The sequence below is a fragment of the Falco rusticolus genome, chromosome 4, assembly GCF_015220075.1.
Source record: "Falco rusticolus isolate bFalRus1 chromosome 4, bFalRus1.pri, whole genome shotgun sequence".
In the NCBI taxonomy this organism is placed as follows: Eukaryota; Metazoa; Chordata; class Aves; order Falconiformes; family Falconidae; genus Falco; species Falco rusticolus.
This window is the reverse complement of record NC_051190.1, coordinates 46,136,540-46,159,992: the sequence shown is the minus strand read 5'-3', so window position 1 is coordinate 46,159,992 and position 23,453 is coordinate 46,136,540. Positions and strand designations below refer to the sequence as shown.

The 23,453-nt window shown below is 49.2% G+C and overlaps 3 protein-coding genes across 4 annotated transcripts in view; 1 reads left to right on the top strand and 2 right to left on the bottom strand.

Moving 5' to 3' along the window:
• Positions 1–1,141: 1,141 nt before the first annotated feature.
• Positions 1,142–4,668, bottom strand: MICOS13 (mitochondrial contact site and cristae organizing system subunit 13). Its single transcript, XM_037384628.1, has 4 exons — positions 4,563–4,668; positions 3,281–3,437; positions 2,440–2,491; positions 1,142–1,362 (listed from the first exon to the last, which is right to left on the bottom strand). Exons 1-4 carry the CDS (start codon positions 4,589–4,591, stop codon positions 1,265–1,267), a joined length of 336 nt encoding a protein of 111 aa, XP_037240525.1. The 5' UTR covers positions 4,592–4,668; the 3' UTR covers positions 1,142–1,264.
• Positions 3,444–14,523, top strand: HSD11B1L (hydroxysteroid 11-beta dehydrogenase 1 like). Of its 2 annotated transcripts, none has more exons than XM_037384575.1 (9): positions 3,444–4,059; positions 5,419–5,466; positions 6,131–6,307; positions 7,543–7,673; positions 9,051–9,162; positions 11,347–11,438; positions 12,489–12,582; positions 13,433–13,598; positions 13,899–14,523. In XM_037384575.1, the coding sequence occupies exons 3-9, from the start codon at positions 6,223–6,225 to the stop codon at positions 14,077–14,079; spliced, it is 861 nt and encodes a 286-aa protein (XP_037240472.1). In that variant the 5' UTR covers positions 3,444–4,059; positions 5,419–5,466; positions 6,131–6,222; the 3' UTR covers positions 14,080–14,523. The 2 variants fall into 2 exon arrangements, with proteins under 2 accessions (XP_037240472.1, XP_037240471.1); XM_037384574.1 differs by lacking the exon at positions 3,444–4,059 and adding an exon at positions 4,746–4,920.
• Positions 14,524–16,749: 2,226 nt separating this feature from the next.
• Positions 16,750–23,453, bottom strand: part of CELF5 (CUGBP Elav-like family member 5) — a 42,778-nt gene continuing 36,074 nt past the window's right edge. Inside the window, 10 exon segments of the mRNA XM_037384632.1 lie at positions 16,750–18,851; positions 19,878–20,042; positions 20,155–20,239; positions 20,241–20,299; positions 21,374–21,457; positions 21,547–21,600; positions 21,822–21,927; positions 21,929–21,968; positions 22,613–22,692; positions 22,694–22,765. Of these exon segments, the coding sequence (XP_037240529.1) occupies positions 19,915–20,042; positions 20,155–20,239; positions 20,241–20,299; positions 21,374–21,457; positions 21,547–21,600; positions 21,822–21,927; positions 21,929–21,968; positions 22,613–22,692; positions 22,694–22,765 (708 nt within the window). The 3' untranslated portion in view covers positions 16,750–18,851; positions 19,878–19,914.

Sequence of the window (23,453 nt, the reverse complement as noted above, 5' to 3'; positions counted from 1 at the left end):
CTCAATGGCTAGTTTTGAGTTTAGCTCACGTTCATGTATGCGTTCACAGCTCAGCTGCAGACCAGCACTGTCCCTTTGCAAAGACCTGACAATACACAAAGACACAGTTGCAGTCGATGGGCTCTGTTCCTCAGTCACCTCTGCTCAATTCTTCACGTGGGCACTAGTTTTAAATAAAGTAGGAAAGCCCTCAGCCTCATTCTCCCTTCCATGGGGACCTCCGCTGTGACTGGAGACCCTTCCTGTTCCCATTTTCTCTCTTGCTCAATTGCCCAAAAGCTTTACTCAGAGGTGCCAGGATCTTAAAGGTAATTCCAGCCCCATTTTACAGGCATTTAAAGCAGCCAGCAGACAGAACACTTTTTCAAGCCAAGAGACAAACTGAATCCACTTAATTTTAGCCAACTGCTGGTAAAATCTGAAATCTAAACCCTTGCCTCCAAATAACCTATGCTGTGGAGCTGAGAATTCAGAACCAGGTGTAAATTTGACCGCACTACAGGTCACTGACTATGCATCCGAGGGCGTATTTGGGTCAGCTGGAAAATTTACAGTTAAACAACCACGTGATTTTGCTGCTCAAGCTCAGGTACTAGGTATAACAATGCCCACAGGCCAAATAGCCTGGAAGAGGATGTTGCAAGCTTCCTATGACTTGCTAGACTTTTGTATAAGGCACTTATAAACTCCCCTTCTATTGCACCATGTCACCAACAACAAGTATTGTGACTAGTGTCAGCTACTCCCACTTGTGTGACAAGCCACAGACCACCTGGAGCAGCTTTCACGGCGTAACGTGCTCCCTGTCCAACAGACGCACTCCTTCCTCAGCCAGCTTGAAGACAAGTCCTTTATCTTTGGAATGACATCTTTTACTGTTACCTTAGATATGTTTTTTATATATATTTTTTTTTAACTACCGTTGGCTTGTTTTTAGATGCCATTCACCTTCAAGACTAATTCAACTTCAGAATAATCTGTTTCGTTAGCAAGCTTGGCAGCTTTAGAACAGGGGCTATACCTCAGCGTGTGGCCATCACTTCATTACAACTCATCCACGATCTCTGCTGAAGCCTCTGATCACCGGTAAGACAGATAGCAATTATTCCAGCCTGTGTGCTAAAACCAACCCAAATACAACTGGAAGTTCCAAAGTCTTTTATTGCAGCCCTTGCATGGCTGAGCTGCCCTCGAGAGGGATGGCCTATGCACCATCCCAAAGACAACGCAGGATGGAGAGAATGATGAACCCTGAAGAACGTGTTCATTTGATAAGATCCTTCACATACTTCCAGCCTTCCACAGTGTATTCAGAGGCCCTGGTGGGAGCTACAGACAAGGCAGACATGACTGTCTGCACTCCTGCAAGGAAAGCAGAGAAGAATTATCCCAAGAAGAGCATTATTCAAGCCAAATTTCCTAATGTTATTCTAGCATTGCAGATCTCTCTAAACACAGAGAGAAAAATCTAGCTCCATCTCAGCAGCTTTCAAACACACTGAGGCATGAATGATCCTTGGTTCAAGTACAGCTTTACTGTCTCGGTAGCGTTTGTGACAGAAATTCCAACTTCAGGATCAATTTAAGGGATAAACAATTGCAAAACTGAAACAAAGAATTGACTTAAGTTGCATTTTACTTCTGGCCTTGTCACAGACTCCATGGGTGATGTTGGACCTATCACAGTATTTGTGGACCATGTTTCCCCACAATTACACGAAGACGTTTTGCTACACCATAAAACCCATAAATTAACCCACTAGGTATTTATAGTATGTTTTGGCCTTCAAACAAGATCTCTAAAATTCTAATAATAATGGGAATGCTCATTCCTTCTGAAAATTCAGAAGCTGAATTCAGACATAGTAGCATCTGAAGAGTTTATAAAACTCTTCAATCTTGAACCAATCTTAAGAAAGGTAAACCTTCCTTAAGAATAAGTCCTCATTTAGTTTTATGTTCTAGTTCCCCTGGTCACTACCAGTGCTGATGAACTCACCGGTGCATAAACTCTATCTATTTATTGTGGGGGCCACAGGCCTCCCCAAACACTTCACTGAAACATTCAATCTTAGATTCTAAGGTGGCATAGGCATGCCTGTCTTGGGGCACAGCAGGGCAGCAAGCTTTCTAGGTAAAAGAAACACCAGCTCCTCTGGTTAGAAAAGGCAGACAGGTTGATGGGCACACATCCTCCTTATTTCAGACTTGGAACAACAAGAAATTAAGTCCAAAGTCACTCAGTGTGCTAGTGGTAAAACCTGGAGCAGAATACGCTTCCATAGTCCCACTCCCAATGCTCCTTCCACCAGACTGTAACATCTACTGCCTCCTTGTCCACCATGCAATTTAGGAGGACAGTACCGAAACCAGATTGGTACAAGCTACATCACTCTTGGCCCTTTGCTCCTTTCACTATTTGGTGAGAAGTTATTTTACCTTTATTCCAGGAATCAGAGGGGGAAAAGTCAAATTTTGGAGTGGGTGGGAGCTAGAAAGAGAAAGAGACCAAAAATCAGCGCTTTGAGGGGTTTCACTTATAACAGGATTCATATCACCTTGGAGAAGCCTTTTGACCTCAGATCTTAAAGCTACTTAAGATGCCTACTCTCCATAAATCTCAAAAGGGATCAGAAGTGAAGCTTAAAGTCTGGACTTTGCTCTTTCCCCCAGTATAAAGTCAGGGCAGAAGGTAGCACTTATCATTTGGATGCTCCTAAAAATTACCTCCATAGCTATCTCCTTACAGTTAATCTGTTAGTTTAGAATAGTCTCTAACATGAAAAATGTTTTTCAGACTTTCAGCAAAGGCTTCTCCTGGTCTGAGGATTTTAAAAACTACAAATCGCTTGAAGAGAAGAGCCTCTTCAGGCAATTTAAATTCAACTTGATGAACTGTTAGCAGCTTGAGAAATTGGCAGGAGAATCTTTTCATTAATTTTTTCAAAAACGTCGGAACCTTCAGAAGTAGCTTAGGAATTCATTTCACTACGTAGTGAAATGTCTCCCAGAGCATGCCTGCAATCCCCTCCTTGACCCTGCATGGGCTAGTTACCCCTTCTCCTTTGAAGTAACATCTGTGATCAGTATCTCTCCCCTAAATTTAAAATTTTACCCTCCTTCCATTTCAGCGCTCTCCAAACTATTCTCAATACGAAATCCAGCTTCAACAGCAGAACTCCTGTCAGCATCACTGGAACCAGAATATCACCCCAATGGTTTCTTCTCATTCAGAGAATGCATTTGTTTTGCCGACTGTGTTCATATGCACAGTCCTTACCTCCCAGCCTATGTAACTTGTCCACTCTTGGATAGCTGGAGGCAGCGCTGCTTGAGCCTTTTTGAGGGCTTCAGCACCTTGTGTGCTACTGCCCAGAAGCCCCTGATCATACGCCACATAAACTGCAGCTCCAGCCAGGCCTCCTTTGATGACAAACCTGAAAGAATCAAAAGCAACAACAGTTCAGTCCAGGTTATGACTCTCAGTGCGTCTCTCTCGGTAGGTTGTGCCCATCAAAGGGAGGGTATCAATAAAGCAACGTGAGGGTCACAAATACGCCACTGTCATGTCTTACCCCAGACAAAAAACAGCAGAAAAGTATCTAGCTACCTTCCTTTTCTTCCTAGGCCAAATATTCCCTGTCAGCCCCTTGAAACAACACCCATCCACATTTTATCAGCAGTAGTTTTCAAGAAAAAATGAGAGGGTGTCAAATACCTCAGCGTATGCGCCACTTACTAAATCTGAGAATCACTGGCATATACCTGGGATAAAAGGAACTAAGGATATTGCAATGGGTCAGACATCCATGCTTATTATGCAGTTCTTGCCATCTTGTTAATAAGTAATCTGATTAATCTGACAGACACCAATATCTTGTTAAGCTCCTTAGAGTCTGGTTAACACCTGGCCATGCCTGTTCCTGCACTGCCTGGGCTTTTAAAGTTTCTCAGTAGACTGCACGGTGTGCAAACACTAGTTTTACAACTGTAGTAGCAACCTGCAAAAACAGAAGACAGGAAGATAATATTTGACCTTCATTTACGTTTTCATTATAGGTAAGAGATCTGGGGAGACCGACTTTTTCAAATTCACAGGGTGGGGAACTGTTTCCCCTTGGGAAAAGAAAACAAAACGAAAAAGCTATTGCACACCTTGAGGAAACCCACCCACCCACCCAGACAAGGGCTCGCCCGGGAGCAGCAACCGCCCAGGGCCGCCAGAGGAGCGATCGCGGCCGCAGCCCCCGGCTTGCGGGTACCTCGGGCCCTGGCAGCGCCTCCCTGCCGGCTGCCGCCCCCCGCCCGCAGCCCCCGGCCGGCACCCCCGGCCCGGAGACCCCCGCCTCACTGCACCGATTCGCCCTGGCCCCGAGAAACCGGCCAGGCCCCGGGGGCAGCCGTCGGTCCTGGGCGGGCGAGGCCAAGGACGCGGCGGGGCCGGGCCGGCCGGGGCCTGCGGGAGGCCCGATGGGGCCGGCGCCCCCCGCGGGGGATGGAGGGGGGCGGGCAGGGCGCCGGGCGGGCTCCCCGGGCCGGGCAGCGCGGGCGCGGGGACTCACTTGACGGCGGGCACGAGCCTGGCGGCCATGACTGCGGCGGGGGCAGCGCGCGCCTCCCCGCCCCGCGGGGGCCTTCGGGAACTGGTCACGTGGTCGGACGGCCCCGCCTCCGCGGTTGCCACAGCAACCCCCTCCAGGCGCGCCCCTCGCTGCCCTGCACCGGCCTGTCGCGCTGTGTCGCGACGCGGCGTCCGTACGGCAGCGGGCCCGGGGCTTCGGGCCCGTTGTTCGTGACCAGGCGGCGCCCCGGGCCCCTGCGAGGGAGGTGCCGGCTACCCCGCGCCGCGGCCTGGCCCGAGCGGGGCCTCCCGCCCTGCCGCGGGAAGCTCCTTTGCTTCGGCGCAGCTGTATTCGCTTGGTCCGTTTTGTCTCTCTCTCTTTAATTTTTAATTAATAGAGCTCCCAACCTTTTGCTCGACGGGCTTATGTGAAATTTGGCCGAGGCAAGGCTGCCTCTTGCGTTTGGGAAGCACCGCAGCTCTCCGTGCCAGCATACACCTCTCCGTATTTTTTTCTTGATGCTAATAAAAACCCCAGACAGGTTCAAACCAGAATGTGTTTGCTGTCTTACTTACCTTTAAGCAAATATTACATGGCCTGAATTGCCGATACTCTGGTGACCGGGATCCCTTGTTTGTAGTAGGGGAGTAGAATTAGATGCAATGAATAGAAATAGAAATAAAAATAGTAAACACGTGCTGTGTTGGCAAATCACATTAGGCTTTTAACTTAAACCCCTTGACTTCCAAATCTCCCCGCGGACTTCTCAGCTTCAAAAATATCCACAATACTCTCTCAGAACCTTCCAGCTACTGGAGTTGATACATGTTCCCATTTTCCTTCTTATCTTCTCCAGGCCCCAGTCCTGCGAAGACCCCTGTCAGTGACCATCTCTGTGCCCTGGGTAAGACTGTTGATTTCATTATCTCACTAAGCGTTAGCCATATCCTGATAAGCCATCCCCGCCCCCCCCCCCAAAAAAAAAAAAAAAAAAGGTACTGTTAAACATTTTAGGAGTGAGGAATGAGGAATGAGTGCTGACTCCACAAGTTCCTATGGAATGCTCATTAGGGACAGACATTTTAAAAAGTATTCCCCCAGTCCACTTTGTTTAAGACTGAATGCCAGACTGGTTGTCCTGGGGCAAATGAAAGGCCAAGAAAACTGTAATTGAGCAAGGCAGGAAGACAGACAGTTTCTCGAGCTTTCTCCAGACCTGTTTGCTGTCCTCTTTGGATCCCTTCCTCTTGTATGAGAGCGGGTTTCATTGTCTTCAGGCCTGCAGCTTTCTGTTTTTCATCCTGCCAAGGTTACTTCTCCTGCTTGGCACAGCATTTCTTGGGCAAGTGCAAACCAGTCCCAGGGCTGTGGTGTTCCCTCCCTTCAACAGGGAAGGAGTAACTTCTTTGCAGCTTCTTACCAAAGTGTTGATTGTCCGTGTCCTCGCTATCTTTCATTCTTGACAAAAGTGACCGGCTCCCAGTGGAGAGATTTCTCAGGTGGAGTCTCAGTTCTACACAGCACCTCTCATACACAGGACAGAAGAGGACTTTACATGCCTCTTGCAGGTTGGCTTCCAGGATCAGAGGAAGGATCACGGTATTTTGGCTGGAGTGCTCAGCTTCAAGACTTCGCTTTATTCTTCACAACTTGGAGGGATATGAAGCCAGTCGGGAAAGTGCTTTGTGCTACAGGGATTGTAGCTGGGCTTCTAGCTTTCTTCTGGAAAGACCCTTTTAACGCAGGTAGGTTTACCAGGGCATTCATTCCAAACTAGAATTTAAGTTGCATAAGAGAAGAGGTTGAATTTCCAAGCTCTGACTGGTGGTCTCATTCCTGCCTATGGTCTTACCAGAGATGGTGCCCCCAAAGCAATGCTTCATTCCCAGCAACAAAGAGAAGCTTGAAACAAAGAGGAGGACAAAATGGTCTAACAGCACTTACAAGGGATCCTGCTGTCTTATGTGGGGAAAAAAATGACATGGACCTTTGCCATTGCCTTTCTTTTTTCTTGTTTTGATTGCAAACTCCTTGGGGTTCAGAACCATGTCTATAGATGTGCAGTGCCTGGCAGAAGAGGGCTGACATGTCTCCAGACTGATGGCAAAGAATAAATGATATGCAGAAGGCAGGAGGCCCAGAGCCTGGTTTATGTTGTACGTTTTTTTATAATGTGAAAACTGACTTCATCCATGAAACGTATTGGTCTGGTAACCCAGGCAAAGGGCACGTGACACAGGTAGCTTGCATAATTTTATCGTTATTCCCTATCAGTGATAGCCTAGGCATAATGTCCTCAACAAACACAGTAATAAAACACACCTCTTGGGCAGTTGGGCCTGGGGATTGTTCCATGGCAACTGAGCCATGCTGGCTGCCCATTTTTATCCATTATCCAACTCCGTGGAAGAATGCTGAGCTGGGGAGGAGGGATGGCAATGGTGAAGCCAGGCTTGGCTGTTCGGTTTCTCACCTACCAGCTGCTGAGTGAAGTGGGTCAGGCTGAGCCTCCTGCTCCATGACAGAAGTATGGACCTGGGGGCTGTCAGGATGGAGGAGGGAACTGTCTGTTGCATGTTAGTGGAGCTAGGCCGACCTGCGTGCTACGTGCTGGAGCTTGTTGAGCTAGCCAAGCTTCACTGTGACCCAGGCCAAACCAGATCAGTGTGGCTGGCAACTTGACGCAAGGTGGCTGATGACAAACTTTTGTTGTAGGCACCTGTCAGAACAGAAAAGTCGCTCATCGTTCGAAGATTAGGTGATTTTTGATTATTTTCAGTCTAGCAAGAATTGGAAGGTATTGTTAATCTCATGGCTTCTTCAGGTTGGTCCTGCCTCTTCTAGTTTTGAAGAAGCATCAGGACTTCTGAGTACCTGCACACACGTTTCTGCTTTAGAGCTCTGTCAATAGTTAAGGGCAGCTCCTCTGCTACTTCCTTCACATTCTTATATATCTTTTCTTCTCTTTCCCATAAATAAGAGAGCTTATCTGGTGCCCGTGTTCTGCTGACTGGAGCCAGTGCTGGGATTGGAGAGCAGATGGCATATCATTATGCCAGATTTGGTGCTGAAATTGTTTTGACTGCTAGGAGGGAAGCTGTGCTGCAGAAGGTAAGAAGCTCCTTGTATCAGGGAAGACATAAGAGATTTGGACTTTTACCAAAAAAGCAACTGCAACAACAAATTAATTGTCAGCATGATAAATTTTCTTTCAGAACTGTTGTTAAGCAAAACCAGCTTAGTTATTTTCGAAATTCTTTCCACTTATGCAGAAAGATGGAACATGCCAGTGATGTGTTTTGAGCCTGATTTGCTGGCAGTGTCCTGTGCCATTCTTCTCTGTAACTGATCTCCTGGATGGACTGCTTTGTGTTGCCACAGACCAGTGCCTGCTGCAATGTGCCAGTTTTTTCTTGCCAGAAGGCAGTAACACTGCATACTGGGAGGTGTAACCCAGAAGGGAGGTTGGCCTGTACAGGAAGATGCATATACACGGCCTGAACTTTTTACTGCCTGAACGTTTACACGAGGAAAGGGTACAAAGCTGTGTCTGTGGAAGTTCAGATTGGATGTTAGGAAAAGATTCTTCACTGAGAGGGTGGTCAGACATTGGAACAGGCTCCCCAAGGAGCAGCGGTCACAGCACCAAGCCTGTCAGAGTTCAAGGAGCATCTGGATGATGCTCTTAGTCATATGGTTTAGTTTTAGGTAGTCCTGCAAGGAGCAGAGAGTGGGACTCAGTGTTCCTTATGGGTTCCTTCCAACATGAGATATTCTGTGATTGTATGAACTACAATTTCTGTGTGATATTTTGCAGCTTTTCAGAATCCAAACAGTTCTGTTTAAAGACTCAAACCTTTTTGTAAGTTAAATAATTATTTACCAGCTTGAATAGATGAGACTCCTTCATTTGTAGTTTATAACATGGGACAATATTTAGAGAAGGTATCTTGTAAACTGCAGGGACAGGTGACTTGCAAGGGAAGTTCCTCACTGTGCAGTGGTGCGAAAGGAGAGCTGGGGACAGTGAGCTTAAAAATAGTTCTTAATGCCTGGAAGGCATTATTTCAGCAAATAGCTAAACTGCGTATCATCGCTGAGCACCTTCACATACTCAACATAGCAAAGGAGCTATGAAAGATGAATACTGCTAGAGCCTTACCAGCTACTTAAGTATCACACTTATTCTGGAAGAGTTCTCCTGAAGAAGACTGTCAGGTCAATCTTGACCCTTTTCCAAGGTAGATTGAATCTGCATCTTGCTGAGAGTTACCTCTATGTAACTGTCTGGTTAAACTGAGTCTGGACGCAAAGTAAGCTCTCTGTGGGCTGAATAGCAGTAGATCTAAAATTAAAGTGTCTCTGTCCAGAATTGCCTGTCACTGACTGTAGAGTGGGGGAAAAAGTGCCTTACAGTGCCCTTATTTCTATTCTTTTCCCCCCAATCCATATTGTTTAATTTTCGTGTGTGTGTGTTCTTTTTTAAAGGTGGTGGAGAAATGCCTGACGCTTGGAGCAAAGAAAGTATTTTATATTCCTGCAGATATGTCTTCCCCTTCAGAGCCTGAAAGGGTGGTTCAGTTTGCTGTCCAAAAGCTGGGTAAGCATCTTGGGCATCTTTTTGGCTTTCAGGTGTATAGACAGTTCTCATTCCAGCAGCAAGCTCCTAGATCTTCTCCAAGATCCTTACCGAGGAGGATGTTTAGGACAGAAGGGTGTGGGGTTTGCAAATACCAGTCTGGATGTGGTCATCTTTTTAGCTGCCTTTCATGGGGAGGGCATGTCTTTTGCTAGAGGAGAAAAGTATACAGGGAGCACTTGCTCACAGCACTTCACTAAAACCACACCACAACGGCTGCAGTACCTCACCTGTCACAGGGTACCACATATACACACATTTGTCGTATGTGAGTGGGGACCCCTGCACACCCCCGACCCTGAACACAGCGCCTTGTGTTGAGACAGGCAGAAACTGGGAGGTCTGAAAGCAGTGACCTGCCTCTGGAGCAAAGCTCAGTCTGAGACTGTATGGAAGGGGAAGGTAGTCCAATTTAAACCAGGACTGATTCACACTACTCCCACTCTCATGCTTTTGCATTCACTCATTCACGCAAGCAACACGATGTTTATGACCCAGTACCCTGGCCAAGCTTACCTGTGGTGGTACAAAGGACAAGGGATGCCCACTGTCGGGTCCTCATCGTGTTTTCCGGGTTCTTGATTGGCAACCATGTGCTGCTTTTTGATTATTGTTGTGGTTTAAGCCTAGCTGGTAATTAAGTAGCATGCAGCCGCTCACTCAATCCCCCCCTCACCCACAGGGATGGGGAGGAGAGTTGGAAAGGATTGTAAAACTTGAGGGTTGAGATAAGAACAATGTAATAATTGAAATAGAATAAAAATGAAAGAACAATAATAACAATGTAACAGTTATAATTAAAAGGGAGAGGGACAGAATAAAATCCAGAGGGAAGGGAAGAAAGAAACATGTGGTGCACAATGTGATTGCTCACCACCCACTGACCGATGCCCAGCTAGTCCGCAGGCAACAATCTGCCTGTCCCACCAACCCCCCAGGTAGATACACCAGGCATGACATCCCATGGTATGGAATACCTCTTCGTCTAGTTGGGATCAGCTGGCCTGGCTGTGTCCCTTCCCAATTCCTTGTGTCCCTCCAGCCTTTTCACTAGCGAGGCCTGAGAAACTGAAAAGTCCTTGGCTTAGTGTAAACATTACTTGTCACAGCACTCCCCAAACTAGCCAGCTACAACAAGGTCTTTTACCATCTCATACCAACACACTCTTCATGCCAGTCCCTCTGCTGCCTTCTCCTAGTCTCTCCTCACCCAGGGCACACATGCTCACTCTCTCTTCTCTTTGATTCTTCCTACCCTCTCTTCCTTGGCTGCCTAACCTCTTAACAGAACCAGCCACAGCTGCACCTTATCTACATCAGCCAACCCACCGCCCCTGAAGCCAGCCCACAGTTGTATATTTATCAATGCTAATTAACTCAGCTTCATTCCTCTACAATTACTTAGCAGCAACTAAAAACATCAGTGCGTTATAAACATTGTTCTCGCCTCAAAGCCAAGACATAGCACCGTACTAGCTCCCAAGAAGGTAATGAACTCCATCCCAGCTGAAACCAGGACAATTATCTTTTGTGCCCTGTAGGAGTTGAGTGATTATGATGCTTTGCCTCTCTATCTTGTCTCATTTGGGTCAGACTGTCATTAGGCAGCATTTTCTGTTATATTCACTACCCTTTTGTCCATTTTTTTTGAGTGTCTCAATTACTTCATTATGCTCTTGGTTTTACTGATGTGGGTGTCTTAAGAAATTGTGTGTAAATATGCTGTGGTCTGGATGACCTGCCAGTCCAGGGGCTATCAATTAATAACTTTTCTTTTAAATCTTCTGCTGTTTCTGCTGATACATTCCCATACTAATTGTAATTTTTCTGTTACAAATTTTTATACTTATAACTTTGAAAATAGTTTACCACCAGAAGTATGTTCCAAGTCTGCATTACCCTGAAACATCGTTTCAGAGAGCTGCTGTCAAAGAAGAACATCTTTCCTTCCAATTCTACCCTCGAGAAGAAGGCAAAGCTGCTCCCAGGTGGACACATTTTGTGTATCTTCATGGATAAGTGCTTTCTAGCTGCCTGAGGGAACAGCTGGTTCGTTCAGCCCTCCTGCTGGCATTTCTGCTGGGTTCCTTGGTTCCTGGGCCGGGGATGGCCCCTTGTTTCACTGCTTTTTCTCCTGTCCCGCAGGGGGACTGGATTACCTGGTATTGAACCACATTGGCGTGACCCGTTTCCAAATGTGGGCTGGAGATGTGGAATACACCCGCTGGCTCATGCAGGTGAGGTTTCCCAGCAGGAAGAGCTCAGCTGGGATGGGGTGAGTCTGGCTTCTCCTGGGACAGCTTTGGGAAGCTCAGAGGCACGTTCAAGTCTATGTCAATGGGTAAGAACAAATGTTTTACTTCACTGGTGTTCCAAGCCAAACGGTTTGGAAGCTTTGTTGCTAGACAGGTGTTTTGCTCAGTTGTGTATGTGCGCAGAGGAATGTCTGGGAAGAACTTCACTTCTTCCTTCTGTCCTTGTTATCTCCCCTTAAAGCAGGACTGTTAGGGATTGATGGATAGCTAGGGGCAGCTCTGCAAGGTATGTCTAGCTTATGAGGGCCAACAGGTGGGGAGCAAGCACTTCCTACGAGTCTATAGCAAGTGCACGTGTCATTGCAGAACACAATAAGGCTGTTTGAAATGGTGTTTGCTGTTTGAGTCTGCTCTCAGATTCAGAGTTTTCTTATAGAATCACTTTGGTACCAGATTTTGGAACCATGAAGAGCTGTTTTCTTGATTCAGTCTTCTTAGGTCAGGTGAGTCATATTCATTCTGTTTCATGTTGGAAGGAGCCTCTTTGCTGGAGAGAAGGGAACTTGGGATCACAGGTAAGAGATTTCTTACAAGTTAGAGAGCAGTCAAGCTCAGAAGAGATGCTGAATATTATGCTTTGTCATCGTCTGAGCTCAGTCAAGAGAAACTCAAAAGGAGAGCAAATTGAGACGCTACTGGTGTCCTTGTTGCTGGATAGGGATTGCAGAGTCAAGAATAGCATATAGAGAAATCAGGGACAGCTAACTGTTTCTTCTCAAGAAATCTGTATGTTAAAGCCCAGGAATAACCTTGGCTCTGACTTTTCTCCATTGCTTTTTCTGGAATCTGAAAGACTCATGGATGCAATGTTTGTCCCCATCTTCATAGAGATGATTCTTTTCACTTGATGCTTGAAAACGCAAATTCAAGCCACGCTCCTTTCTATGTGACCACTGTATTGGCTTTTTTGCCTCATGCTGGCCTTCCCTCCAAACCTTCTTGCTTCTTCCGTGTCTACTTTTATCATTCCAGGTGAATTTCTTCAGTTACGCAGCACTTGCAACAGCAGCTCTTCCCACCCTGGAGAAAAATGAAGGCTCTCTGGTGGTAGTTTCTTCCCTCACAGGTTAGTGTCTTAGACTGGTGTAAGTGCTGGCCTTGTGAAAACAAGGATTCCCAGCACATCGTGTTTCTCTGTGTCCTTCGACCCTTCAACACGTTTTCAAGCTGTGCCTTTTACAGTAGCAAGCAGGATGGTGCTGGCTGGCCTTCTTGTTTTCTGGAAGAGCTTTCTGTGTTGCAGCATTTTGCATTCCCTTGGAACTTTGTTCATCATGTGGCCAGATCTGCTGCTTTGGCTCCTGTCCCTCACAGCCAGGCCCATCTCTCCTGCATTTCTGACACAGCATTAAGACCATCCTGCCACTTCAAGGCCCTCTGGCTTTGGCCAGCCTGAATTAGCAGGCTGCTGAGTAGCTACACCTACTCTACAGGGTGGAAAGGCAGGAGAAAGTCTTCGGTGTGTGCTCAAGGGAGCTGCATCACTATATACAAGTTTATAGAGTATGGCTTATCCCTGCCTTGTGACATCAGGTGCTTTGGTGCCAGCAAAATGTCATGGCCAGATGCACCAGCATGTGACCCTATCCATGTGTTTGCATGTGATGGGGGAGGGGAGCTGCGGGTAGAGCAGCACACTGGGCTTTTTAGCCCAGCATATGACCTGGTTACTATGTAAGTTAAAAGAAATTTCCTTCCCTTATCCACGTACGTGGTGGCTGTTGTGCTGGAGTGTGCTCACATGAAGCGGCATAATTTTCTAAGTGTGTGTGACTAGAAATAGAGGGAAACTCACCTGAACAGAACATGGGTTGATGCGACGTGGCAAAGCCTCTGTCTTCGCTGAGGTTTCCTCTCCATGGCACCATCCTCCTTACAGCCACTTTCCTGGTGTTTTCCATTCTCTCCCTTTCCAGGGAAAATACCCACTCCCTTCACCACTTCTTATTCTGCCACCAAGTTTGCACTGGACGGATTCTTCAGCTCACTGCGTCACGAACTCATCATGCAGAAGAGAAACATCTCTATCACACTGTGCATCCTGGGCCTGATTGATACTGATACAGCATTAGAGAATACCAGGTGTGTATTTGGAGGATGACGTAGGAGTCTGGGAGGGAGTGTGTCTGCAGGAACATGTCTCTTCTTGAAAGCATGCAAAAATGCACCATAACTATGTTTAAGATAGCGTGTGCATCTGTTTGGGTGTGCAAGAAAACTAATGGGAAGAGTGTGTCACCTTGGGAACATCATGGGGGTTGTGCACGTCCACCCAAGCATGGAAGAGGAGCATGCAGAACTCTGTAGGCAGGCAGTCTGCACAGTTAAAAACACACCAAGGGTTGGCTGGCTTTGAGTGATCCTCTGACTGTTTCCTTCCAGGGGCAAAGTGCACCTGACTGCTTCTCCTGCTCCTGAAGCTGCACTCGCCATCATCCGGGGAGGTGCCATGCGGGTACAGGAGGTTTTCTACCCATGGTGGCTGCAGCACGTGTGCTGCCTCTGGGTTTTGTTCCCCAATAACCAGATTTTACAGAGTTACTATAACTACAGCAGTCCTTGAGGGATGCCCAGTCTCCTCTCCCATCCTGCATCCTTTGTTATCACCCTCGTCCCACTCAAGCAGTGGTGTCGTGCCTGAGCAGGGCAGCAGTGGTGGCCAAGTAACCTTAGCTCTTTTCAGAAGACTGTTCTTGGTCTCCCTCTCATCCCGCTTCAGCCGCAGTTCTGATCTTTTTGCCCGTCCATCAGAGACCTTTCCCACGGTCCCCTCTGCCTTAGCCCTCCACCCATCTTCCCTCCTTCAGCCTCACCGACCTGCTTGCACTGCCTCCAGTGTTCTCCCAGCTCCAGCTTTAACCTCGGTCTGTATGGGATGTCCTGGAATATCTGTACATTCCTGGGACACCCTGCTCCACTGCTTCATTGTTTTGTAGGCTATGTGATCCTTCTTGCTTCCTATGAGTAGAATTTTAATCTCCGTTTTAATTAAAACTATTTTTTTTAATGTGTTGGTGTTACTTGTCAATGCTTCCTCTGTGAAGGAAGGCTGGTGACCTGACCTCTGTGAGCACAGGCCTGTTGGTGCATGTTTGCTGACTGCACAGGACCCGTTAAATCAGCTCTTCCTTGCTGTAAATGCCAAGACGGGTTGATAATTCCTGCACTGAGCAAGAGAAAGAATGTGGAGGGAATTCTTCCCTGACACCTTGTATTGGGTCTGGCTGAGCCCCCAGGGCTGTCTCTCCAACCTCCCCCCCATCACCAGGAGGCTGGGGTGGACAAGATCTTGGGAGGGGACATAGTCAGGACAGGTGACCCAAAGTGACCAACAGGGTATTCCACACCACGTGGCATCTGCTCAGATATAAAAGCTAAGAGGAAGGAGGAGGAAGCGGGGATGTTCCGTATTTACCATGTTTGTCTTTTGGAGTAACCACTCTGCGCTGCGGCCCTGCTTCCTGGGAAGTGGCCAGACATCGCCTGCCGATGGGAAGTAGAGAACATCTTTTGTTTTCCTTCACTTCCACATGTACAACTTTTGCTATTGCTTCATTAAAGTGCCTTTATCTTGACCCACAAGGGTTTTTTTTTTTCTATCTTATTTTCTCCCCCCACCTTCTGCTGAGGAAGGGAGTGATAGAGCGGTTTGGTGGGCACCACATGCATTGCTCTGGATATGTGTCGTGGGTTGTAAGTTCTAGCAGCTAAGAAAAAGCAGTCTCTGCTTAAATCCTGCCGGGCTGTGGATGGATAAAATATCCTGTGTGGGCTCCTTGGTGTCTGAGAGGCTGGTTATTGCGTGGAGCGTTCCTGTCTGCAGTGCACGAATCCTGAAGCAGTATTTAGTAGCTTTGAAAGCTGACTGTTTTGTAGAAGCTGGTTAACGGCTTTGGTGTTTACTGGAACAGCCAGGTATTGCTAAAAAACAGGCTGGTCTAGGGGATACAGAACTAAAATGGAGTGTGCAGAGCCTTGCCAACCGCAAACTTTCTTCCCTCATAGCTGGGCTTCTCCAGGGAGAAAAAACCCCAACAGGTTGAGGGGTACAGTCTAGGCAGTGAGAGGTGGCTTCCTGAGGTCACCACGTGTCCCCCTCCTCCTTTGCTCTGTGGACAGCAGGGTGCTAGACGAAGTGCACTCTTGTTCTGAGCTAAATATAAAACTTGGGTGCCTGCAAGTGACATCACCGCAGCCTGAGTTCTTATTCTTGTTTCTGGAAATGGTGTGTGGCACTTCTAGTTGCAAGTACATTTTATTCACATCCTAGGAACAGATGCCAGCTGAGTGTTTTCCTTCCTCTCTGCCATTGACTGGATTTTGACATGACAAAGCTTTCTGTAGAGCTATGTGGATATAAGAACTCACCACAATTCCTAGACTCTGGAGTTTGAACTTGCCCCTTCTAGATTACACACCTGCTTGCTTTTCCTGACAGTTTGTAGTATACACCTGTGCTCCGTCGCTGCAGAATTGTGTTGGTGTGGGGGCAAGGAGGCATCAAAAATGGAGGTAGTCCTAGACTGCATTCTCTGCTTATAGTCTGCCCTCCAGCAGCATCAAATAGGGTTTCAAAGCAGAAGAAAATCCCAGGGAAACTCTTCTAGAAGGGGCTGAACCACGGGCTCGGCAAATGGATTTGGTTCTCTACCAACCCCAAGCATGTTCCTCACCTTCAGGGCAGAGACGAGGAGTCTGTGCGTTTGCTTTCCCTTTTCCTGGTTCTGTACATAGCACCAGATGGGGCTAGGCTCTGGCTCTCGATTGATTCATTGATTTCCATCAAAGTGCTGTTGAGAGAACCGGTTTTGTTCCCTCAGGTGTGAGCAGAGCACACAGGAGTTCCTAAAAGATGTCTGGTATCTGCACACACGAGCCACGACTGGTTTGCGTTTAGCTCCGCTGGAGCTTGGCTGCTCAACTCATGCGTTGTAAATGGGGCCAACGTAGCAAATTTGCGTTTGGGGGATCGTACACTGGAGACTGGAATAAAACCCCACAGGCAGCCTTCTTAGAGACACAGGGACACTGTGTGGCGTTCAGAGTAAGGTTGTATTCTGCAGGACTCGGGCTCTGTCATTCGTGCCCTTGAGAAATACTTTTTATCTGCGTGCCCAGATGATTTGCTGAATGGAAACAGACTTTCCTCACCCCAGGCCTTTGGTGGGTGTCTTCAAGCGTGAGCATTACCTCAACGCAGGTGCAACAACTAGCACGTGAAGTAAAACCCCAGTTACTTAGCAAGTAAACCTTTTATTAAATAAATTTAAGATTTTATTTTTCACCAGAGTGAGGAATTTGACATTGATGAAGCTTGTATCGCACCTGTAACATTGTACAGTCACATCAGTAACTGATGGAAGAAACTGTAAATGCTTGTTTTAAACCAGCTTGACCTAGAATTTCCAAAGTCCCTTTTTTCCTATTTTTGCATTTCTTGGTCTTTTTTTTTTTGTTTGTTTTTTTGTTTTGTTCAAAATTAGATTAAGTTTAAACTTCATGAAATTACTTGTAGCAGAAATAAAGTACATTATACAAATCACATACATAATAGATGTTAAGTATAAAAATGGTATTTACAGTAAGTAAACATGGACTATAGAAACACACAAGACTCGCACAGGTTCATCCACCTCTCACCAGTTCTCAGTATCAGATACAGAGGGGTGTTTGAGGAGATGTGAAGGTACTTAAAGAACTGTGCCACAGACATCTGAACAAAGGGAAACTGGAGGAGGAGAAATGGCTGAGGTTCTCTGAAATCCCCTTATCTTGCTTCCGTATCAATAGCATGAACCTTTCTCCACCTCTGTTCATGTTTGCACGGAGACACACGCGCGCACGCACACGCACACACACACACACACGTGCGAATGTTCTTGGTACCTTATCAAATTCTGGAATATTGAAACTAATCATTCAGGTTTGTGGGGTTGGTTGGTTGCTTTTGTTTTTCTTTCCTTATTTTGGTAGAAACTGAAAGAGACTGTTGGAAGCTGTTAAAGGGATATGCCTGGTCAGTATGACACACCCCGCACCCCCAGGAGATCTTTATTAAATCGAGCTCTGAACTATGTTCTGTGCTTAAGTGTATGTGTATATAGCTGTATCTATAGATGCTGCATAATCTGTCCCTTGTTGGGGGGGGTAGTGGGGAAAAAACCGGAATGGCAACCCTCTTCCATCACACTATCCTTACGTCTGCTTGGGAAGCTTTGCAGAGAGTGCAGGAGGCGAGTCCTCTTGCTAAATTCAGTTGGAGAAAATGTCCCGTTACGTCTGGGAATCAGAACTGCCCCTTAACCAGCATGATTTCTGACACGGGGAGGCAGTGTGTAGTCCCAGGAGGCTTCTGTCACTCTTTTGGAGACTGCCTTGATCAAGAAAATGCTCCGTTACCATGGAGAGCTATGAAACCCGGATCTGTGCCACGGTATGAGGAGGCAGTACGGTTCCTGTAGGTAAAGGGATTGGTTTCCTGTGCTTCCAGCCTGACCGAGGAGTGCTCAGGATAGGCTTTGGCACCAAATTCCAGGAGCTTTGTCTGCAGAAGCCTTTGGAAAGGTTAAGACTGAGAGCTCTTGAGATCCTTACCCAGGCTGGCGCTAAGGTCAGTGGATGAGTGACTCGAGCTGAGCAGCTGGTTGTGCCCTAATCCTGGAGGTATGTAGTTCTCTTTCTCCTTGCTTCTTGCTAATGTTGAGCAGAGAGATGTGCTCGCTTGCTCTCTCTTGCTCTCTGTCCATCCAAACATCCTCTCAAAATGTTCAGGCCTATCTGCAGTGCTTGCTGAGAAGACACTGTTGCAAAGGTAAACCCTTAACTTCCAATCCCTCTTGCAAGGAGTCAGTCTCTGAATGGAAAAGTTTGGTCCCATGAGCCACTTTAAAAAAAAATAGAGACTGTATATATATATATTTATCTATGAAAGGGCCAGGAGACAGGGCAGGAGGGAGGGAGGGACGGAGCTAAGTTGCCGTACATCACTGCAGTAACCTAGAGACACACCAGTGGGTTTTCTTGGTCCATGTACTCCAGGCATACCCCAAGACAAAGCGCTTCGGGTCCCCAGGGGCTGCTGGTTTTCTGGTCCCTTTGCTATGCACCACATTAGCAGCAAACATACGAGTCCATCGTGGCAAGAATCTTCCTGCTGGGCAGATATTGAGCCTTCTCTTTAATTGCTTGTTTTGGGGAGGAGGGCAGGAGGAGGATGGGGTGGGCAGGTGGGGAGCAGAGGAAGGAAAGGGGTGGTTTCAAAAGAGTTGATAAATTTACTGGCCTCTCTGTAAATCAACCTGAAGCAGAAATTCTTCCTCTGGACTTTCCCTTCACCTGAATAGAAAGGGAGGAGGGAGGGAATTGGGAGATTAGGAGGACATCTATGCAAACCTCAGGCTTCGAGCTGCTGTTGCTTAAATGTGGAGGAAGGTGACCCCAATGAGATGGGACCAAGATCAGCCCTCCCTCGCTCCCTGTCTGCTGGCTGGTAGGAGCGAGCTCCTCCACAGCCAGGTCTCGTGTCAGGCAGCTCTTCTGTGGCCCTTCAGGGTCTCACCTTTTCGCTGCTTTTCTGCGATCCTTGCGAATCACGGGATTGTCCCCTCTTACCCTGGGAAGCATTCTCTGCAGACTAATTTCAGGGCACACGTAACAAGTGAAAACAGAACTACTGGGTTTTTAAAACTTTCTAGGACAATGAATGCTTTTGGGGAGCGGTCAGAAAATAGACTGAAATTTTGCTTAGATCACAGGCAGGTCATTTGAAGTCACCTGCCCGTCAGGGCCCTGAGTGCGCTAATGGGCCTTAATGGCCTTGACCAGCCTCACCTGCAGCTTCTACCCCTGCACTGCCCATCAGCCCAGGAGTCAGCTCCAACCTGCTCCTCCAGGCTTTGTCTGACCTACATCGCAGAAGTGCCGGTCTACACCTGTCCATGGATCTGTCCTCTTCATGGATCTCACGATCTAGACTTCAACCCTTGGATTGTCTTCCCACTCTGACATCAGATCAGTTTATTATTCTCACTATAAACCTGCCTGGCAATCACTGGACTACGTCTGCCCCTGTTTAGCTTGACCTGACCCAATCCTAATCTTGACCTGGCCTGGCCTTACTGCCACAAACTTGCCCGATGATCCAGACTCTTGGGTTGACCCTGGCCATCACCTCCAGACCTGCCTTGGTCACCTCGCTCAGGTGCTGGGGCCGGACCCTGGCAGGCGAGGCCGCTATCCAGCTGCCTGTGTTACTGCATCCAGCTCCTGCCTTCCCACCCCGCAGGGAGCAGCCAGACCTTGCTGCCCCCCGACACTGGCCAGCACGGTGTGGGAACTGTGCTGCGACAGTGCCAGCTTTACCTGTACTGCAGAAGCGATTCCTGCTTGCTCACTGCTGTCAGTAGGGATGGTTAGCATCCTTGGGTCGTTTTAACTGGACCTTCAAACGTTTCATGCCGATCTGGAAGCCATTCATGGCCTGGATAGCAGTCTGTGCACTGGATGGGTTGTCAAAGCTTACAAAACCTGAAGGACAGGACACAGGCATGGATAATAATGGCACTGTTGGTGCCATGCCCAGTGCATGCATGTCCTTGTATCCATCATGCTTCCCCTGCCCGCTAGCGTCAGCACTCACCAAAACACTTGCTCTGGTTGGTGGCACGATCCATGAATACCTTGGAGGAAATTATATTGCCAAAGGGCAGGAACATCTGCATCAAACTCATTGTCTCCAAACTCCTGAGGGAGATGGTAGATGAAGAGATTGCAGCCTTCAGGACCTGCAGGCATAGGGGAATGGGGAGGGATGAAACAAAGAGCCCCCAAAGGGAAGGGGAAGAGAAATGGGCTCAACTCAGAGCACAGCACTGGAGAAGAAACCCCAGCACTGCCTCCTTCTGTCTCGACCTCCCCTTGCTTGTCTCTCTCAGTCACTGGCCCACAAAGGGTTCTGAGGGCTCTCTAAGCAGCTGGGAGGCAATATGCAGAGTTAAGAGTTTCTGGAGAGCAGATTCATTTTCACAGCTTGCCCAGTTCCCATGTGGGGAGGTGGACGCAACAACTCTCTCTGTGTCTGGGTGCTGTTTTGCTGGAAGAAAATTAGCTGAGGTGACAGCTCCCTGTTCACTCTCCCAGGCCTAGGAGAGCAGCAGACACTGCGATGTGAAAGCTGCGGCTTTAGTGTTCCCTGCCCACAGCTATGCAGTGGTTGCCTTCAGCCTGTAACCCACAGCCCCAGTAAGAAATGTCCTAAGAAATGTCCTGGATTGCCACACATCTGATTTGTGGGCTGACCTGGTCCTAGCCCACTCCCTTCCCTTCATTCCTGCAAGCCTGATGAGCACAAGTTGCTGTTCCCTCTCTGACACCTGCTGTATGAAGCAGGAGCAGACAAGAGAATGCCTTTGCCTCCAAATTCTGTCCAGACCAATTCTGAAATAAGCTGAAAAAATAAAATCATGAGGCTAGGAAGGCTGAAGAGCGAGGACAGTGTGGTTCTGGCATCAGTAAAGATGGGGAGGAAGTGCTCTTTTCCTCTGCCTGAGTAGGGAAGGTGCTGGCTCTGTACCCTCTGGTGTCAAAGCTTGGTGTTCTAGTGCTTGCTGTCACCTTTGGCAGCATCTGGCCAGGGATGCACTCAGTTTACATGACAAGCATCCTCTGAACACTTCCAGTCCACTCACTGCAGAGCCATGGTTGGCTCTGTAACCCAGCTTCAATATTAAACAATTAGAGTGGACAAACGATCAGTGCTATCTCCTCTCCATTGATTCTGGGCTGCAGCAGATGAGCTACACAAATCCCAACCGCCCCCCCACCCTCCCCAGACCACACGCTCTCACCCTGACTCTCACCTTCTCGTTGCTGCTGCTGCAGGATGGGAGGGGGCTGAGGGATGCTCTGAGCAATGGGGGTGATGGTGGTGGTTGGATACACAGCTGTAGTCCAAGGAGACAGAACAAACTGTTTACCTAAGGATCTGGTCAGCCACACAAGGGCCTGAGGGAGACAAGGGTTAAGCTGGTACCTGCATACTGCTGAACTCCCGTGAAGGCTGGTGCAAAGTCTCTGCTACTGCGGGCTCTGGGCTGCAGGGAAGAACATAATCAGAAGCACAGAAAAAGGAACTACTATGCATTGCATTCTGTCTCTCCCCCCTCACCCCTACCCCTCTGCCCAGTGAGTTTCAGTGCCTGGCAGATAGGGAGCTAGAAAAAGTGTTCTCTGTGGGGAATCCAGAAAAGAGGAGCTAAGTGCAGTTCCTGAGGTGTCTGGATGTTTCTTTTTTCCTGCCCTCTGTACCTGAGTATGGCACAAGGCCATTGGTGTAAACTGTTTTCCAAGGTTGGATGCCCATTTGGAATGGCACCACTCCAGTGAATCCATTTGAAATGGGTGCCACCAGCCCCAGGCATGGCTGCTGTTCCCAGGAGAGGCGGCGATGTAGCCCTGTAGAGCAAGGAGAGAGAGGACATCCCATGAGAGCCAAGGTCCCGCAAAGCCCGTGCTCCCTCTTTCCATCTGCCTGGTCAGACTGCTGCGTTTGAAGCTATTATCTCTTCTAGTTGGCACACGAGGTGACAGACTAGTGCTGGAGCTTTCTCAAAATTAGAAGTACCACTGTTGGAAGATGGTGCGCAGCACTGCTAGTCCTGGCTGCCATCAGAGCTCTGGACGGACCATTTGAAGCCAGGTTTGTACAGCACCTAGCAGGATACAGCCCTGTTCTTGACGGCATTCAAACCCGATAGGCATTATTGCCGAAAACAATTACTGTGGGATGAGGGTAATGGTACTCAGGTGCCACCCTGGGAACGTGGTCCTTCTTTACTGTATCAAAAGGGGAAAACTGCACCAGGGGAACGGCAGCAGGGCAAGGGAACGCGAGTCAGACGGGAGGGTGTCGGGGGAGACGGCAGAAATCTGCGCAGAACCGGGGACTGCTGTCCTGGGGGGCTGCACTGTTAACAAAGAGCGGCCTAATCCGATGCTGAGCCCGGAGGGATGCGGGAAGTGTTTTACCCGTACGAGCAGCGCGGTGCCAGGAGAGTGGCTGGCCGTCCGGGCTGGCCGTGCCCCGGCGCACACCGGGCCCCTCACCTGATGCCGGCGCCACCGGAGCGGCTGGCAGCCCGTTGAGACTGACGGCACCGATCTGCTGGATGTGGCAAGGGGGAAAAGGTGACGCCCGGGCTCAGGTAGCTGCCGTGGGAGGTGGAGAGAACCGTTGTCTGCTGCTGCATCAGCTGCAAGGCAGGACCGGGCGGTCAGGGCCCCGCGCTGCCCAGGGTCTCGCAGGGCCCAGCGGCTCCTCCGCGCCCCCGGGCCGGGCGCTGCCGGGCCCCCAGCGGCGGGCGGAGCGCGGGGAAGGCCGCACCGGCCGGCCCGGTCCCCGCCTTTCCCCGCCATCTCCCTCAGCCGCCGCTGGGGGCCGCCGCGCTCCCGCCCCGGAGCCGCCTGCACCCGCCCCGGGTGCTGCCCCTGCCCAGGCGGCCGGGCCGGCCCCCGCCGTGCGCCGCAGGCCGCCCAGGGCTCGGCAGAGCTGCCCGCCCCGCCGGCGGGGGGACGCGGCTCCTCCGCCAAGGCAGGGCCGCGGCCGGGCGCCCCCCGGCCGCCCTCCCCCTCTCGGCAGCCCCCCGCCTTCGGGGGGTCCCCGCTCACCCGGCACCCAGCGCCGCAGGCCCGGGGGTCCCCGCTCCCCGCACATGGCCGGGCCGCTCCCCCCAGAGAGCACCCGGGGGGGGCGCAGGTGAAGGGCCGCGGCCCCGCGCTCGGCACCCCCCCGCCACAGCGGGCACAGCGCGCCGTGTCCTCCCGGCGCGGCCCCTCCCTCCGCTTCTTCCCGGGACGGCGCCAGGTAAATACAGCCGTGCCCGAAGGAACGGAGCCACATCCCTCTGCTTCTGCCCGGCCTCAGCAATGACAACCGCGCTG

Bases quoted from the DNA above. Each gene is read 5' to 3' on its own strand.
- MICOS13 (XM_037384628.1), bottom strand. From the start codon at position 4,591: ATGGCCGCCAGGCTCGTGCCCGCCGTCAA. The intron at 3,438-4,562 runs GTGAGTCCCCGC...TGATTCTTTCAG, and splicing joins AGGCTCGTGCCCGCCGTCAA to GTTTGTCATCAAAGGAGGCC. The intron at 2,492-3,280 runs GTAAGGACTGTG...TTCTCTTTCTAG, and splicing joins CAAGTTACATAGGCTGGGAG to CTCCCACCCACTCCAAAATT.
- HSD11B1L (XM_037384575.1), top strand. From the start codon at position 6,223: ATGAAGCCAGTCGGGAAAGTGCTTTGTGCTACAGGGATTGTAGCTGGG. The intron at 12,583-13,432 runs GTTAGTGTCTTA...CTCCCTTTCCAG, and splicing joins GGTAGTTTCTTCCCTCACAG to GGAAAATACCCACTCCCTTC. The intron at 13,599-13,898 runs GTGTGTATTTGG...GTTTCCTTCCAG, and splicing joins ACAGCATTAGAGAATACCAG to GGGCAAAGTGCACCTGACTG.